At 37.0% G+C, this 19,248-nt stretch overlaps 2 protein-coding genes across 2 annotated transcripts in view; one reads left to right on the top strand and one right to left on the bottom strand.

Moving 5' to 3' along the window:
• Defb116 (defensin, beta 116) overlaps nt 1–3,254 on the bottom strand; it is a 44,153-nt gene extending 40,899 nt beyond the window's left edge. Inside the window, 1 exon segment of the mRNA XM_005384993.1 lies at nt 3,250–3,254. Within this exon segment, the coding sequence (XP_005385050.1) occupies nt 3,250–3,254 (5 nt within the window).
• A 9,126-nt stretch (nt 3,255–12,380) lies between these two features.
• Nucleotides 12,381–18,731, top strand: Defb118 (defensin, beta 118). The gene is made up of 2 exons (XM_005384922.1): nt 12,381–12,438; nt 18,302–18,731. The coding sequence occupies exons 1-2, from the start codon at nt 12,381–12,383 to the stop codon at nt 18,559–18,561; spliced, it is 318 nt and encodes a 105-aa protein (XP_005384979.1). The 3' UTR covers nt 18,562–18,731.
• The last annotated feature ends 517 nt before the right edge of the window (nt 18,732–19,248 follow it).

The following is a 19,248-nucleotide window of genomic DNA, read 5'->3' as shown; positions in this document are numbered from 1 at the left end:
ACTTGCAAAGAATCTTTTCAAGTAGAGAAATTGGGCTGGGGATATAGCTAGCTCAGGGGCACAGCATCTGCCTGGCAAGCACAAGTGGTGAGTTTGATTCCGGGTACAAAAAAAAACAAGTAGAAAAATTATGAAACAACCTCCAGGAGGCAGCAGTTCCCTAACACGGTGGACAGGCACTATTTGAAGTCAAGTCTTTTATGTATGGGATCTTTTGACTCCCCATACGAATCCTCACAAATTAAAACACTCACCTGCCTGGAAACACATAAAATGCTACACTAATCAAAACTCAAACCTAGAAACATTTATAGTTGAAGGACAAAAACAAGGTTTCTTTCTCTGGATCCATTGTTGATAGCATCTCAAATAAAACTCTCCTTATCTACCCATGAAGATACACCAAGCAAAAGCCTTGCATCCATAGTCAACACTACATTTTTAAAATTCCCAATAACTTTATTAAGAGTGATAAGACTCTTAATAGAGTCTTATCACTTTATAGACTTTATAGACTCTGGGAGATGGTTCTTTAGAGATGTTTTTATAGACTCTGGGAGATGGTTCTTTAGAGATGTTTTTAAATCCCAAAAGAGTAATAATCTTACCTCTCTTTTGACTCCTCATAGTTCACAGTCCAAATACTCTGCATGGTATAGCAAATTAGTTCTTAATTTAATCAATTATTTAACCAATTTTTAATTTAAGTGATAAAAGTCTCTCAAAGTTTTGTTGAAATAAAAAAATCATTTTATGTTTCTTCTATTCATGTGGAAAATAAACACCACTAACTTCCTTCCTATATAACAAGAAAACACTATAGTGTTAATATCATTGATAAAACAGTTGTTATTTTAGATAGTATGAAAGAAACTTCTGAAATTTAATGGAGTCAAGACAAAAAGACACAGGAACCAACTGGAAAGGTATTCACTATTCAAAAAGTGACAATTTGAGCCTTAAAAGGAATATTGATGCTTGAGGTATCAACCAATCTAAAGTAAAGCCACTGTGACCTATCTCTTCTACTGATTAAAATATATAACTCTGGACAAAATACAGGAAGCAAATACCTGAGCAAAGTGAAGAGTTAAAAAGTAGTATATGGGGGGCTGGGGATTTAGCTCAGCGGCAAAAGCGCCTGCCTGGCAAGGCAAGGTTGTGAGTTCGGTTCCCGGTACCGGAGAAAAACCAAAAAAGAAAAAAAAAAAGTAGTATATGGATTAGGGACAGGAGCCACAATTTAAAGGAGGACTCACAAATACTGGTTACAAATTGGTAAAAATTTCAGACTTACCTGCAAACTAAACATGTGCAGAAGAAGCCCAAGGCACAAGGGCAAAACTTCAAGATGGCAGAAGAAAGCAAATGCAACAAGAGCAAATGGGAAGAAAGTTATTTTTAAATGGAAAGTTTGAAAGTGAAAAAGATAATGACTGAAATAAAAATTCACTTGTTGAAATAAATCAGATCTGCATGTCTAAGCAACGCATTGTCCTACTAGTGTAAGACCCTGAAAGATTGAATAAAAATTAGGTGGTATGATAGACATTGTGAAATGAAAGGAAACTGCTCAAAAGTAAAAAGCAACTGGGATGAGGGAAAAGAAAAAAGAACGAAGGGAAAATTATGCATATATGTATATAAAGGGTAGCTAACATAGTCATGCTACTGACTTCTATCACTTTATTGAAAGGAACAGTTAATGATTAATTATTTGATCAATCTTGCGTGTCTATATTATTTTCCTGAGTAACCACTCTGAAGATATCAATATGTAATACAACAACCATTGTTAATTTCCTGTCACCTTGTCTGTAATTCAGTATTGCTTGTATTGTTCTTGTGTTATTTTGTAAGTGAATGTCTGTTTGTTAATATGTTTTCAGTCTTTTATTTTTAAAATTAAAAAATTCACTTGTTAAGAGCAATGACAGAATGAAAATACAAAGGAGTCAATGAATTTAAAAATATATCAGTAGAAGTTATCCAATCTGAAAAGTAGACTAATAAGGATGAAAAACATGAACATAGCCACCAAGACCTCTGGGATATTCAGGTCACTGAAATTCTATAAGGAGAAAGGAGAAGTGAAAGAGGTTAATGCAGGAAAAAATGTATTTGAAGACATAATGGCCAAATACTTCCTCAATTTAGGAATTCAGATAGCTCAGACTCATGACATAAGTTGTCTCTACTCTATATGTTATATGATTACCTACATAGGAAATCCTAGTGAGTCTACAAAGATCACATTGTACTTCTATGTACTAACAAAAAAGAATTGAAAGTCAGATTTTCTTATCACTGTATTTTTTTATTTTAAAGAAGAGTACTATATTAATCAGCTCTCTCATTGCTGGACACAATGCCAGACATCACAATTTAAAGGAGAGAACAACTCACATTTTAAGAGGATTCAGTCCATGGTTAGCTGGCTCTGAGGCAGAAACACAATGGTGGAAGGGTGTGGTGGAACAAAACTGCTTAGTTCACGGCAGGTGAGAAGCAAAGTAGGGGAATGACATCAGAGAGGAAGGGGCAAGGGATCAGACATGGATCCCAACCCACCCAGACACATCCACCCAAACACACCTAAAAGCGTGCTCCACCAATCCCTCAGGCAGACTCCAAAGCCAGTCAGATTGACATACAACCCAGACTATCACAGGTGCAATTGACAATAGTACCAAAAAAAAAAAAAAAAAAAAGTAAAGACCCAAATGAATGAAGGGACATACTGTACCTGTGGACTGGAAGACAATGTTACCAAGATATCAATGTACTTTCAGTACAGGCTCAAACAAAATCTCAGAAGGATTTTGAGAGATATTTTTAAAAATTCCATTCTGAAATTTATACAGAAAATAAAAAGAGACAAGATAACCAAAGTAATATTGGAGGGAAGAGTGTTGAGGGCTTATATTACTTAAATGTGGGACCTAATACTGCATAAAGCTGTCAGCATAGTTATGGAAAAAGAAAATATATAAATCCATGGAACAGAATGCAGTTCAGAATATGGTTAACCTGTTTCTAGGAAAGGTGTAAAGCTAATTTAGTGGAGAAAGATAGTCTTTTCAATAAACAGTGCTGGAAAAGCTGAAGGCCCACATGCAAAGAAGAGGAAAAGGAGGGAGCAGCTTCCTACAATGGATCATAAACAAAGCATAAAACCATGAAATTCTGAAAGAAAAACATATAAGACAGGTGAAACCAGGGAATTTTGGGGCAGTGAAGCTATTTTACGACATCGTGATAATGGATATGTGGCATTTTGCATTGGCCAAAACTCATAGAACTTTACAAAGTATGTGAAATTAATTATGCAGATTTTTAAAAGTCATTTAGGTGGTTGAGAAAATCCAGGATGGAAGGCAGACAATGACTTTAAAAAACTGTAACTGCCTTACAAATTGTGAAGCAATCACATTAAAGGGGATGGGATGATGAAGACAGACCTAAACAACTTTGGGTAACTAATTTTAGTACTACTTTAGCTGAGTATTTAAGACTAAGGCAAAATGAACTGCTCAAAACACTGTATTCTAATTGATAAAGTTCTTTCCCATGGGGACATGTATAAACACATGGGTTAGGGTTGAGGATTTAGCTCAGCGGCACAGCGCCTGCCTGGCAAATGCAAGGTCATGAGTTCGATTTCTGGTACCAGAAAAAAACCAAAACACATGGGTTAATATACCCATGCATATTTCTTTATTTTGTCAGTATAAAGGATCTAGAAACAATGATATCCTATAGTAATGGGAACATCTAATGCCCAAATCTTTATTTCTAATCCCATTCACCAATAAAATGAAGTAGGCCTCCTTCTGAGTCTAGGACTTATATAGGAAATATACAAGATAAGTTTGAGGCAGAATGTAAAAATATCAGAAGGTAAGAAGTGTAAAAAACAAAGACTCTACTTACATGGGACACAGAAGCCAATCTAAAGAGCTTCCAATGTTGAAACTTGAACAATTTGATCAGCAAAATAAGAAGCATTAAATTATAACCAAAAGTGTAAAGTAAATATCCAGAAGTCTACACTGTGAAAATAAATTGTTGGACAAATTGTATAGATGAGAAAAAAATAGTTTATATAAATACTCAATATAACTTCCTACTCCTTAAGTGTGGTTTGTATGTGGTAAGTTTTAATCCAAAACATACAGTATAGAAAGAGGATTAAAAAGTAACTTTACAGTGGAGAAACATCATGAACATGACCTCAGCCAGAAGATCAAAGTCAGTATCAACAATGACAACTCATCCTGATAATATATTCTCTTTTAACATGATGTGTTGAGAATAATACTTTATCTTTGTGATTTTCCTCTCCAAATCAGTAACTACAGAACACACAAGGCAAATTCCAATAGTGCAACATTCCATAAAATGCCTAACCAGTATTCCTCAGAACTGTCATCAAAAACAAGGAAAGTCCAAGAAATGGTCACTGAAATAAGACATAATAACTAAATATAGTACAGTATCTTAAAAGGAATTTTGGAACAGAAAAAGTTTTTTCTAATTTTTTAAAAATAAGAAAAATTTAATAAAGTGTGGGTTTTAGTTAATGAGAAAGTATCCATCTGGCTCATAAATTATAAAAAATGTCCCACAGTAATATAAGTTACTAATAGAGTAAACCTCAATGCAAGATATATGAGACCTCTTTGTACTAATGTCTCAACTTTTTGTAAATCTAAAACTTCTCTAAAAGTAAAATCACTGGGTGTGTTGCCGCACACCTGTAATCCCAGTACTCGGAGGTTGAGGCAGGAGGATCGTTGTGAGTTTGAGACCAGCCTGGGTTATAAAGTGAGCTCAAGGTCAGCCTGAACTGCATAGTGAGACCCTGTCTCAAAAAGATGAAAAGAAAGAAAAGAAAAGTCTATTTTTAGTCAGAATTTTACCAGAAATAGTTTTCTAAAGGTAAAGTTTTTAAAAAATGTCTTTAAGAGGTTGGCTGAATCAGTGAAAATTTCTGCCTGCATGTTGATCCTCAAAGCTGAAAAATATTTAGATATTACCTTATCATTTGAGGAATTTGTTGAACCAACTTGTTACTCTGAAAACTGTTAATTATATATTTCCCTAACTTTTAAATTATAATTGTATTCCAACATAACCAAAGAGCCTCCATTGATAAGGAAGAGTTCTATTTTGCACAACTTACAGGTGTCACCTAAAAAGGAAATAGGAGAGGAGAGATTTAGAAAAATTGTCTAATGAATGATATATCAAGCATACATCAATTGACATTTAATTCACTAGATACACTGTTGATGAGAAATGTATATTCACAAACCCCCACTTTCAAAACCATGCTAATATTTACAGCAAAAGGATCAGTGTAGCCAGGCACACTGTTACACACCTGTAATCCCAATACTCTACCAGGATGAGGCAGAGGAATCCCAACTTTGAGCCCAGCCAGGGTAACTTAGAGACTTAATAAGAACTTGTTTCAAAAGAAAAAGTTTTTAAAAGGACTCACTCAGGAAATAGCTCAGTGTGTTCAATCCGCAGTACCACCCCCTCACAAAAATCAATATCCTATTATGGACATCAATCTTGATACTCTTAAGTATGAATGGCTCACATATGGGTCTTTACATAATTCAACATGAAGCACGTCTTACCTATGGTCTATTCCCCCTAAAGAATAAATCCTTCAGTACAGGAAGGATTAAGGTACAGGAAACACAGGATAGAAAGAACCAAACTGCAAGGAAATGACTTGATAAAACCACAAGCTGACATGGCCCATTTTATGTTGTGGCACTCTTTCACCAGCAGCAAAGTTTCATAGTTTTCAGGCTTAATGCTGAGATCACTCTAGTTAAGGAGAGAAGCAGAAGCAAGACAATAGGGGCTTAAAACTTACAAAAGGAAGGGAAAGGGGAGGAAAGTGTTTTAAACTGATAGGATAAATGGCTCTGTGGCAAAGCTCTGGCTTAGGTGCTGGGCTGGTGGCTGAAGAATGACTAATGCGCTTTGCCTGGAACCTCAGGAGTTGGCTCACTGAGGGAGGTGGACCTGGACGGCAAGTCAGCCCGGCTTCTGTTCCTCACACTCACTCAGCCTTGGTTCTCAACCTTTCGCTCCCTGAAAGTCTCTTTTTTCCAGATTTTCTCATGGAGAGGAGCTGAAACCCCCTACTAATAGCCAAGGCCAAACTGTTGGCTATGTAGAAAAATCTCCAGCTCCTTCAAGATTTACGTCTGAGACTGCAGACCTAATTTCCAGTCATAGTCCAGTAAGACCCGAAATCAACCACCAAAAAGTCACCAAAAGAAATAAACCACCTGGAGCTGTACCCAAACCAAGAATATTTGGTACCTCCTCTCAGGCTTTATTGGAACTTCTTTGGCCACACAGACTTGTGGGCATAAGGTTACGTGACTCATTCTGCAAGGGCTGGTAACAGTGAAATGAAGCCTAAGAAGACAGGACCAAGCAGGACCCGGGGTGACATGTGCGTCCCAAGCTGGCTCTGTGTGTGGGTGTTCACAGAGTGCACTGTGCTCTTTCCCAGGATGCCTTGTCAGAAGCACTGTCTCCTCCACACTCCACCTACCCTGGGAAGAGGTCATTTCTGATGATACTAAGTCCTATTAAGAGTCTTCTCCTTTGGGTTCAGTCATCAGCACTACAAGAAAAAGTTCTTTCCCCAAACTCTCTTGCCTGCTACTCACTCCTCCTCTAATGGCCTCCATGCTCCCCTCTGTAAAATAAGAAGGTCTGACCTGCTTGATTCCAAAGATCCTGATTGTAAAAGATCTGGAAAGAGCCCACAAGTCTCTCTCTGAGAAGTCCCTTTCATATTCAGCTATTTCCCTTGTTACTTTGGACCAGCTCATGTCCCAGATGAGACAGCTGAGGGGCTGCCTCCCTTCAGCAGTTTTTCTAGTCTTGGACATTAAATTACTTTTTACAGTGTTGCTGTACTATTCTAGGGTGAAAGTATCTACAAAGCAGTCAAGTGGAAGAAAGTACAGATCTTCCTACATGCCAGCCCTGAAAGTCTGCAATATCGTTAATGGTTTGTAAACAGATTTCACAAGCAAATGGTCAGAGCTTTGAAACTATTGTTTATAAAAAGCCTGAGTGATTTGTAGATACAGTGTCATTCCCTCTTCTGATATTTTAAATCTTTTTTTCATGAATATGTAAACCTATATATATATGCCTGTAGTTTTTTTAACCAAAAAAGATAACTATTCATTGCATTCCAAAATTTTTAATTCAGCAATATATGGTAGACATCTTCCTGGACAGCAATAGAAACCTGTCTCATGGCTTCTGGAGGTCATATGGCATTTCTTTTTTTTTTTTTTTTTTGGTACCAAGAATTGAACTCAGGACCTTGCACTTGCCAGGCAGGTGCTTATGCCACTGAGCTATATCCCCAGCCAATCATATGGTATTTCCTCATATAGATAGATCATAATTTGTGCATCTAATCCCTACTGAGGGTAAACTGGAATCTTTCCAGATCTTTTATAGGACATGTAAAATGGCAACTGGGTTTTGCATACTCAGGCAAAATTTTCTAAATAAATTCCTAGGAGTCAAATTGTTAGGAAAATAATAAGTCTATAATTGGGGTTTTTATGAGCACCTTTTGTGAGTATTCTCTGCATCTTACACTCCTACACAAAATGATTTGCTTTCCTGGGCAAAAGAGCTTTAGAAAACCCAAATCAACAATCTTTACACAAAATTCACAGAAGTTTGGATTGTGGAAACTTCTCAACTGTAACACTGATGTGAAAGGAAAACAAACAAATAATGAAGGAAAAGAATTTTGGACCTAGAATTTTATATTCATTTACACTGTTACTTACATATAGCAGTATAACAAAAATATTCTCATGCAAAAAAGGTCTCTAAGGATGGCTTCACAAAGATCCTCTTTAAAAACTTTATGGTGGAAGAACTCAAATAAAAAGGGAAATACATCCAGAAGGATGTTGGAAATTATATGTATGACAGGTAAGAATGTAAACATTATTCAGCAAACAAGTACTAATGGAAAAAAATAAGAGTATTTTCCAACTTCTAAAAACAATGAGATTAAAGGTAAAAAAAGAAAAAGGAACTATTATCTCTCCTACATCTTGATTCCCAGAACTTTTTATTTTTTAACTTTTATGGGAAAAGACACCATATGCTAGAATCCAGTCCTACATATGTTCTTTAGGAAATGCCTGTAGAAATTAGCAAACTTTTGCAGTCCTTTTGGAGTATAAGTTGTCTTCAAGGTCAAACTGTGCAGTTGTTACTCTTAGCATGCTGAGATGTAGCTCTGCTCTAATTTGGCAGCTGTTGATGTTGGGGTGGGTCTTGGGGGAACAGCCATCCATATACAAAGTAGCTGACTCAGGTCAAGTCATTGTACTCTGCAAGCAAAAGAAAGCTAGTCACACACAGTAGATTGGCTGTAGACAAAAAGATTGAGAATGCTCGGTTTCATCTGATTCTACACACTTGTGAAGTATTAAGATCCCAATCCTTCCTAGTCACACAATAAAACTTGTAAGTCTGTAATCACATTTAAGTTCAAATTCTACAAATCACACAATTAAATCTGGAGTCTAATTTTCAACAAAAGTGTCCCTCAAACTACAAGAAATAGAAGATTTTTTCTGACTCTGATGATTTCTACTGAGAAAGTAAAGCCATGGGCCTGTCAGGTTTTTCCTGTGAGTTCTCCATGAACTCAAACGCATCGCACTCCATAGTCCTTATAGAAATCATTTCTCCCATATCTATCAAGTTTTGACTCTGCAGAACTGGGGAGATAGCTCAGCAGCATAGCGCCTGCCTGGCAAGCACAAGATCCTGAGTTCGATTCCCAGTACAAAAATAAAAGTTCTTACTCTGCTTGGATCCCAAGCACTTGCTTCAATAACTCAATCTCAAGCAACTATGGTAATAATTGAGTTAATTAGGGTACCACTGCATGCCTAGAATTGCCAATTTACCACTTTCCCATTGGCAGGGAGCTCAGCACTGCATTCAAAGCCAAGAACTACACGAAACCAATATTTCAGGGTCTGTTTCCCATTACCACTCTTGATACCAGTTATTAAGCAGTCAGAAACCACTACACAAGGCATCAGCCAATATGATTTCATGCATTGGTTTCTCAAATGTTGGAGAGCTGACAGAACAAAAGAGAATAGCAAGGTAACCCAGAGACACTAACTGCAGGAAGCAAAAGTAACTACCACTTCTAGAGTTGTGGGGAGGAGTTTGAAGTCACTACAGCCTAGTACCTGAGAGGAGAGAGACACAATGGTAGGCTTCATATCTCAGACAAAAAGTGACCCTTGCATGTTAGAAGTTCTTATAAATAAACAAAAAGATGAAAGTTCTTGTGGGTGCTTACAAAAGAAAATCTGGAGACTGAAACATTTTGCTACTGTTAGGAGCAAAAAGCCCTCCTTAGACAGAGTGCCACTACTGGAGTGATGAAACACAGCAAGACATAGAAAGAAAGTCAGTTCTTTCTCTCTCTGTGCCTTCCAATCTACCTCTTATTCACAGACTTTTTTAAACAGTGGCAAAGGTACTGGTGGAATGTCTGTAGAGCCCAGCCCCAGCATCACAAAGCAGAATATAGCAAGAGGAAGTTGAGAGATGGTAGGTAAATGACCAGCTAAGTACCTATAAGGAGGGACCATGTCTAGAAGAAAACATTTGTAATGGAAAACCCAACCAAGCCTGCACAACTGTTATATTCTCCACAGTCCACTGAATTCATGATCAAATTGCCACAGTAATGCAATATCACAAAGGCCTGGGGGCCAAGAGACGCAAATTACCAATGAAGGGATTAGAAAGGTGACATTGATATAGATTAAAAATATTATTAATAGGAGTTTTTATTTAGAAGGCCTATGATGAGACTCCCAATGCTGTAATTTTCAATCTCCCAGGCATTAACTAGTATCAATGTTTCTGAGCCCTGAAACATACTTTAAGTAACAAGGTACTGGATCCAAACAAAGCCATTCTGTCATATATTCTCACATAATATATATAAGCTTTACTACAAATATTCTTTTATTTTTCAGTAAAGTGCAAGGCTAAATGTCTCCTATCTCTATCCCAAATGGATTTTAAACTGTCTTTACCAGTATAATGTAGTTGAAAATTAAGTGAGGCCAGAGGATCTGTAGGGCAGTGGAACTCTTCTGTATAATACTCTACTGATCAGTGTGTGTCACCTTATACATTGGTCAAAGTCTATAGAATGTACAACACTGAACATGAACCTTAATGTAAACTTTAGGATTCAGTTAATAATAATGTATTAATACTGGTTTATTGACTATAGCAAATGTACCACAATAATGCAAATGTACCACATTAAAAAAAATTGGGTGGAACTGCATGGGATTCTGTACTTTTTATTCAATTTTCCTGTAAACCTACTACTTTTCAAAAATAAACTCCATTAATTTAAAAAGTATTTCAAAAATTATGAGGGAACATATTATGAACACTTTTGTAGTGATAAATTTTATAACTGAGATGAAATGAGAAATTGTCTTTGAAGACAAAAACTATGAAAACTCACTTAAGAAGAAATATGTAGGGGCTGGGGATATAGCTCAGCGGTGCAGAGCCCACCTGGTAAGTGGAAGATCCTGAATTCAATTCCTGGTACAAAAAAAAAAAGAAGAAATATGTATTCTAGCTGGGCGTGGTGGTGTGTGCCTGTAATTACAGCACTCAGGCAGCTGACGTAGGAGAATTACTGTGAGTTCAAGGCCAGCCTGGACTACATAGAGGGACCCTGTCTCAAAAAAAGAAAAGAAAATTATAAAAAAAATGTATCTAAATGCTTGTATCTATCTCAGAAGTCTGTTACTGTATTTCTATGACCGTGGCTTTTCCCCTTCAAGACACCATTTGTTTGTTCATTTACTTTTTCCCAACTGTCTTTCTTTCTGCTTTCCTACCACCCTACCACCATCACCACGTTAGAGTGGGGTGAGCAGTGGGAATTCAAGGGGGAGTAATCCAGATTTTTCTGCTTTTCCACAGCATGACTACCTCCAAATAGAGGATTTTCTCTAACAGCTTAGAAAGGGTCAGAGATCTCTCTCATCATCACAACATGTATAGAACATTCAAAAATTTAAGAACATAGATTTTTATGCTTGGAAGGAACCAGGAAAAACATTCTGTATCCTCTGTAAAATTCTCTCCTATTTCATTGTTTAGCTGCAGCTTGAAAAAAAGGCTATAAAAGACCCTTTACCAGTCTGAGCAGCCTTTCCATGGTAAGGAAGTTCAGCTATTAACATGTTAGAACACATTCATCTAAAAATAATATGGAAAAAGGCCATCACCATTCTAGACACTTTGCGTGGTGCCATCCAGAAGAGAAGTTTTTTCATCTGCAAGACATCCCTCCTGAGTCCTCCAAGAAAGACCATCAGTTCCAGAAAAGGAAAATCAGCAAACTCCTTGACAGTTTATGGGAAGCTTTAAAACCAAGTGTAAAAGAGGAAGCAAAAGTTAAAATAAGTGTGCAAAGGTGACTAAAACAAGGTGGGAACAGGAGGCTGGTACTGAAGGTCACATTAGCATTCTTCCTCCCTGAGGCTGATCTGAACACTGGGGTAGTCGCAGAGAGCACTCGGACTTCCAATGGCCCCAGTGGTGTCCTCCTCAAGGTTACTGTAGAGCTGCCTTTGGTAAGAAGCATTTCTTGATGACATTGGGTAGCATCTTATTGCATCCCATTTGAATCATACTATGAATGATCTTCCTCACACTCCACAGCAAGTCAATTCTATTTATGAGGCAAGTCACTTTAACTGTGGGAACACATATGAAAGATCTGGCCTATATATGGTCATGTGTTCATTACATTTTATTGCTACAAACCTTCACTGTGAATGTGCTTTGTGACTTGGGTGTTCAAAAATGAGAGATTTCATCCCTACTCTTAGGAGCCTCGCAGCCCAGTGGAGATGTACATAATTAACTAGCTCAGAAGCAGTCTTCTGCCAGAGTAAGAGGGACTGTGAGCCAAGGCTGGACCCTAACTAGAGGTCTGGGGAAGCCGGAGAAGATTTCTGATTATGTGAGTTCTTCTCCATGTCTCCAAACTCTTCCTCAAAACCTGATTTAAACCCTCTACATGTTCCCCCAGTGTCTGTACCAGGCGCCCTCCAGGTGCACCAGCCAACAGACTGTTTCACACGGATATATTATTACAGCCTGTCTGGTTACAAGCCCATCCCTCCGCCCCCACTGCAGAGAGGCCAATAAAACTCTTGGCCAGATTCAAGCTTCACACAGTGTTCTGGACTCCTCAGTCTCCTGCCTCTGACTTCCAAAGGACCATGAGGCATCTGCTGGTGGTTCTTTTTGTCTTTGCATTCCTACTCCAAATGATCCCAGGTAATCATAACCCAAGGAAGCTACAAAAGTAAAGGTGTAATGGGTTCTGGCCGGTGGGAATTCCAGTGTGCAGCTGGACTCCCATACCCAAACAGCTGCACTCAGTTCCTATGTCCTCCAGTAGGGAAAAGGGAAAAATGCACGTCAGTTGTACTATTAGTGTCTCTTAGTTTATTAAAAAGGAAGGCTTGTGTTAATATCAATTGGAGAAATTTTTATGCCCATATTCTGTATCCTGAGTAACTACTTTAAAGATAATAGCATGTAATGTACTAACTGTTGTTATTTCCCTATTATTTTGTTATGAAATTGTGTTTCACCATTTTTCCATAAAATTAAAAAAAAAAAAAAAAACTATGTACTTGGCAGGGATAGAGCCTAGGGTAGCACAAGCAACCCTCAACAGACGGGAGTGACTCAACACCCTGAGTTGTGTTGCAAGTTACCACCTAAGGCATCACAGGAGAGCTTTACTCACTGCAGTTGTCTTTGCAGCTTGTCCTAGTTCTTGAAAACTATTCTCAAAGCACACTTCCCCATTTTCTTGTCCTAAAAGTCCTTCTATACTTTCGAATGAAATCCTTTTAGTTTCCTCATGCTCTGAAATTTGGTGAACAGGTAAAAAAAAAATAACTCCAGAGCTGTTATGTAGAAGATAGAACTGACTTTTCTTCTCCCTTCTACAGTGAAAATCTAAGATCTAGAATTCTACCACTTTAAACTAAAGGAAAGTAATGACTGGCACATTGAAATTGCTGCTGAATAGGCCTTTTTTCCCTTTCTTGTATATCTTTCAAGGAAAATTCCAGCATACAATCCAACTCATATGGAAATGAATCTAAATATTTGTTTCACAGAAGAGTTAACACACTATGTACATGGTAATGCTACATTCTTCTTATGTATAGTCATTGAAACATTTCCTAACAACACATTGATGAACATTCTTGTACAAATATATTTCTGTATTCAGACAAGGATTTATATAGAATAGATTCCTAGAAGTCAAATGGTCAGCATAAGGTAAGCTTTTAAATTTTATTCCATTAATTCTTCCCTTGTATAGTTCTCAAGGTACTGCCAGCAGAAATTGCTGACTTTCAGAATCTTAAGTACACCGGTGCCTTGGTTCACAATTTTTTTTTGGGTGGGGGGTACCAGGAATCAAACTTAGGACCTTGTGCTTGCCAAACAGGTGCTTGTGCCTCTGAGCTATATCCCCGGCCCCCTACAAATGTTTTCACTTGCAAACAATTTGGCTCTCAAACAGAAACATTTGGCAAAATTTTACTGTTTGCAGACTCTGCTTTGGGTGACAAATACAACTGCACCCATCTTTCTCACACGAACACAAACGTGGCCTTCTTTTCCAAAATTGTAGAACAAATTAAGTTCGTGAACCAAGGCACCATTGTCATTCTCCAGTTGCAGTTAAAGATGCAATCAAAGGCAGAAAGTGTGACCTATGTGGGACCTGTTGTGGGTGCTTTGAATTCTGGTGGGAATATTGAGAATAGGAAAGAGACACATGGAAAGGATTTTGTAAAAGCAGCCACGGGTCATGGAAACTCAGAGCATACAGGGGTGAAGAAAACAGTAGGGTCTTCAGTGTGAGTGTTCCAGTAAGATACACAGTTAAAGCCACTCTTTTAGAAAGAAGAGTTGGGATGATAAAAGAAGTATAAAATCTTCTTCCTTTATTTTGGAGAGTGCCTACATGTAAGGAAGAAGAATAAAAATCAATGGCATCTATAAAGACAAGAAGCTGTCTACACACTCTCACCAACAGAGCACAGGGTTCTTCTAATCACCACAATCCCTCCGACACTGAGCATTATTTTTACCAGTCTGATGGGTATAGAATTATGTCAAACCTTTGTTTCAATCTGCATTTCTCCTATCTTATGATCGAAATGTGTGAATGGCTTCCTTTCAATGACCTTGAGACCCAGGTGATGCCAATCCCCATTATGTCTTTTTCCTATTACTCTCCACCTGGCATATTCTACACTCACAATAGCCACCTTATCGTTTTTGAAAAACTCTAAGGTAGACCCTGCCGCTGGGCCTTTGCACTTGTTACTTCTCTGCCTGGTCACTATTCCCCAGTGAGTCTCCTAGCTTACTTCCTAACATCCTCTCTAAGTCTTCCAGTCACATATTTGTATCCCCTACTTGCTTCATTTCTCTCTGTAATGCTTATCCATATATAACTATATCAAACATAATGTTTCACTTTTTTCTCTTATTTGCTGTCTTATTTATTGTCTCCTGAAAAGACTGAACTATCCATGAAAGCAGAAAGTTTGGTCTATTTTTTAAATGGATATAACCTCTTGCATCTTGAACGGTGCCTGGCATACTGTAGGTATTCAACAAAACTGTTGACTGTTTCAACAAATATGAAAAACATTTCAACAGCAGTGACTATTGCTATTTCTATCGACTGTTTGCATCCCTTGACCATGGTTCCACTGGGCAGCTGTGCATTAATACTCTGTAGAGTTATCTACTTGTTATCTACTTGATCTTATTTCATAGTCAGTCTTTGTCACTGGCTTTAACCCCCAATCTGCCATCCATTTGTCCATGGACCTTGCCCACAATATGTTGTTCTTCATGAATGAGAAATACTTCATTCTGACCTAATTAGATTCAACCATGTCTTGCCTTGTGCATTGTGCTTGGTGCTTTTGTTAAAGAAATCCTTTCCTCTTCTTATGTCTCAGAGCAATCATTATTATCAATCCTTACTATTATCCTTATTATTATCAATTCTTATAATTATCTTCTAATAACTTTTTAACTTAGCTTTTCATATACAGGTTTTTAAGTCACTGGATGGAATGCATAGATCCACTTTGATTTTTCTTATGGAGTGAGCCAATTTTCCCAGCAAGACATACTAAGTAATCTACGGTTCTTTGTGGATATGCAGTGTCCTTATCACTCTGCATGATCTGAACTCTCTAGTGTGTTCTCTTTTCTATTTATTCTTGTGACAATATCATATTTCTCTAATTACATAGCTTTATAGTATGTTAGTGCAGAAGGACACATTTTTTGTCTTTTTACAAAGCATTCTTTGTTATCAATGGCCTTTATTCTTCTTTATAAATGTCAAAGTATGTCATATGAATTTATGAACTACTTCAAATGAAACTCCTTAATATATTTAATAAAATAAAAATTATGAGACTGACCTACTATGCTAACAAGGCACCTTAAAAATAAATTTTTAAATTTTAAAGTAAAATATTCACATTTCCCAAAACTACCCCTGGGATATCAATTAGTACCTCATTACATTTATGGATTATTTTAGAAAAAAGTGAATCTTTATAATACTTAAATCATCCCATCCAAGATCACATCTTCTTTTACAGTTTTAACATGTACTCTATAGATGTCCTGAGTAATCTTAGTTTAAAGCAAAATACTCCACAGCTATGCTCTATATTTCATTGCATGTTCTACTTTGCTGCTGTTGATTTAGAGAAGTATAGTTGATTCTTATAAATTAAGACTTGACACAACTACTTAGTCTTATTAATTATAATAGTTTATTTCTTCCTTCTTGTAATCATGACTGCTGGGATAAATGACAATTTTGTCTCATTCTCTCCAATCCTTATAATTTTGTTGTTTTATTTTGTTTTCCTTTTAACACTCACCAGGTTTGCTACTATTATTTAGACAATAATGAAAATGGAAAGTATTTTTGTTTTCCTAATATCAGGGAGAACTGAAGTTACTCTGTCAGATAATGTTTGCACTAGACTTTGATACACAACCTTCATCAACCTAAGGAAAATCCCCACTAGCCTTACTGGGTCTGATGTTCTCATCATAAACAAACAATAAATTTTATGAAATCATTTTTGTGCATCACTATAATTATGTTACTTATCTCCTTCATTTAATTAAAGTGGTGAGGGCCGGGGATGTAGCTCAGTGGCACAAGCGCCTGCCTGGCAAGCGTAAGGTCCTGAGTTTGACCCCCAGTACCAAAAAAAAATAAAATAAGAATAAAAGTGGTGAATTTCATTGATACATTTTGAATGTTGGATGATACTTTACATTTAGGGTTAAACTTTACTTGATCATGATATATGTTAATATACTGCTGAATTCAGTTAGATAATACTTAATTTGGGGTATTTTTTCTTCTGTATTTATAAACTTTCTGACTTTAGAACCAAAACTATGGTAGCCTCATAAAATAATCCAAACAGGCTTCCTCCCCTCCACCCCCACCCCATTTTCTAAAACATTTCATACAAAATAGTACTTTGGTCATCTGTGAAATTCATGGAACTAATTCATCTTTAAAATCATCTAAAATAGCAGTGTTATTCACAAGAGCTAAAAGGTGAAAACAACCGAAACACCCTCATCAGATTAATGAATGAATTAAATGTGGCATATACATGCAGTGGAACATTATTCAGCTTTAAAAGGGAAGGAAATTCTGACACATGATAATATAAATTAATCATGAAGACTTTATACTAAGACCCAAAGGAAAAATATTCTAATTGTATGAGAAATTAAGAGTAATCAGATTTATAGAGACAGAAAGTAGGACTGAGAAGTGGGAGAAATCGAGGCTTACTGTTTAACAGGTAGTCAGTGGCAGCTTTGCAAAATAAAAACAGTTTTGAGAATCAACAGTGATATTATTAGCACAAATGAATGCACTTAATGCCACTGAACTCCATGTTTAAAAATGGCTAAGATGGTAAATTTTATGTTGTGTATATTTTACTACAATTTGAAAGAAAAATAAGAAAAATGATCCAGGGCCAAGGCTTTTAGGAAGGAGGGTCTTATACTGCTATTTGAATTTCTTAACACTTAATAATTCAGTGGGGGTTTTTCCAATGCCATCCCTGAAATTTTTTTAGGAATTTAGCCATTTCATTTAGTTTTCAATTTTATTAACATACAATTTTTGATAATTCTATTCTGTTGTTCTTAATATACTGTATCTTTTTATTTCAGTATTTCATATGGTTGACTTTGTTATCATCCTCTTTTCCTTGATCGGCTATCCACAAGTTTCTGATTTTACTACTTCTAATTTATTATTTCTGACTTTTTACTACACTGATCTAAGTTTTATTCTTCACCACATGGTCTAATTTCCAAATATAAAGGATTTTTCTTTCTAATTTTATTGTATTTGGCTAGAAATCATAGACTGTATGATATTGAGTACATGGAACTTACTGAGTTTTTAATGCCCTCAAGCCTTGCTGCAGAAAGTATAGTCTATGGACTAGCAATATTGGCACCACCTAGAACTTTGTTAAGAATGTATAAACTCAGGCCCTGCCCCACCGATCAAATCACATTTAGCAAGGCCTCTATGGGATTCATATGCATATCAGGGTTTAAAAATCACTGACCTAATCCCCAAATTAAATCTGTCCCATTGAAATACTCAATTATAAGTTCCTAGTAATGATCTAGTCCTGAATCAGGGTGCAGGTACATGGGTATTTATTTCATTGGATTATTAGGCTTTACACAGGCATATTTTATATGCTCAGGCATAATGTGCAGTAGCATGTATTCAAATTGATTTAACCAATGCAAATAACTCAGTCACAGTTACCAGCTGAACTTTTTGATGTGGATACCTTGACACAGGCCCAGATAGCTTCATTACAACTGGCTGCAATTTCATATAACTAGCCAGTTTCTTTTCATTGATGATAAGCTACAACTCACTTGTGAGCTGAGAGTCTTGTGACCACAGTCTAATTATTCCCTATAATGTTCTTCTGATATACAGTTACACTACTAAAATGGAAAATATCAGCAGCCTAAAATCAGTGTCTTTCCTTTGATTGTTTAGCCTACAGTGGTGAGAAAAAATGCCAGAATAAATTGGGGACCTGCAGGAAACAGTGCAAAGAGGGAGAAGCAGTGAAAGAAGTTTGTACAAATCATCGCATCTGCTGCATTTCGGCTAGGAAAATCCGCATCCCAGAGCCCTCTGATGAGCCACTTCCCAAGACAACTACCACCGCTTGGTATGATTTACCAACAGGTGCTATGGATGTGATTCTAACAATACCCGCTACAAATTACTTTGAAGAAAATTTCTATGATTGAAGTGCTGACTCTGACAGGGAACAGGGGCGCAGATGTTGGTCCCGGAGGTTCACCACACTTCATGACTGCTCGGTGTCATTCACCCATGTCCCCAGAGCCATGGACAAAGTCACAGACATAAGGTACTAGAATTACCTCATGACTTACCCTACCCCTCCCACGAATGTGTAATTCTGGATAAAAACAGCTGTGTAAAAGTCTAAAATGATCACTACTTCCTGTGATAAACTCTTCAATGCTCTTCTTAAAATGTCCAATAATTTCCACAAGATCTAACCCAATTTTAGTGTTCCTGTGTGCAGGTGACCTATGTACAGCCTCAATCGCTTAGTTAAATATTCAAACACTGATAGTTCCCTGTGTCCTCTGCTTTCCAAGCAAGTGTCACAGAATACCAGGAGTATTCCTTATATTTGTCCTGCCTTCTGATGAAAGTATAAGTGGTCAAAATAAAAATCTAAATCTTTGCATTGATGTTAGTAGCTGTGTAGATATTAAAAAACTTTCTTTGTAGAACAGCAGACACCTCTCATGAAAGCATCCCATTCCCTGCTAACTTTGGCCCTGACATTGTCTTATCTCTCCCTGTAGGAGATGGGCTGACCCAGGAAGCCTGAGCTAAGAGATTCCTTTGTCCCAGTTGCTACAAGATTGGAATAGAGGGCTAGGGATATAGCTCAGCAGTGC

The sequence above is a fragment of the Chinchilla lanigera genome, unplaced genomic scaffold (genome assembly GCF_000276665.1).
Source record: "Chinchilla lanigera isolate Chin_1 unplaced genomic scaffold, ChiLan1.0 scaffold00021, whole genome shotgun sequence".
Taxonomy (NCBI): Eukaryota; Metazoa; Chordata; class Mammalia; order Rodentia; family Chinchillidae; genus Chinchilla; species Chinchilla lanigera.
Note: the sequence above shows the minus strand (reverse complement) of the source record. Positions and strands in the feature narration are given on the sequence as shown.

Excerpts from the sequence above, each read along its gene's own strand:
- Defb118 (XM_005384922.1), top strand. The coding sequence starts at position 12,381 with ATGAGGCATCTGCTGGTGGTTCTTTTTGTCTTTGCATTCCTACTCCAA. Across the intron at positions 12,439-18,301 it reads CCTACTCCAAATGATCCCAG|CCTACAGTGGTGAGAAAAAA; the intron begins GTAATCATAACC and ends TTGATTGTTTAG.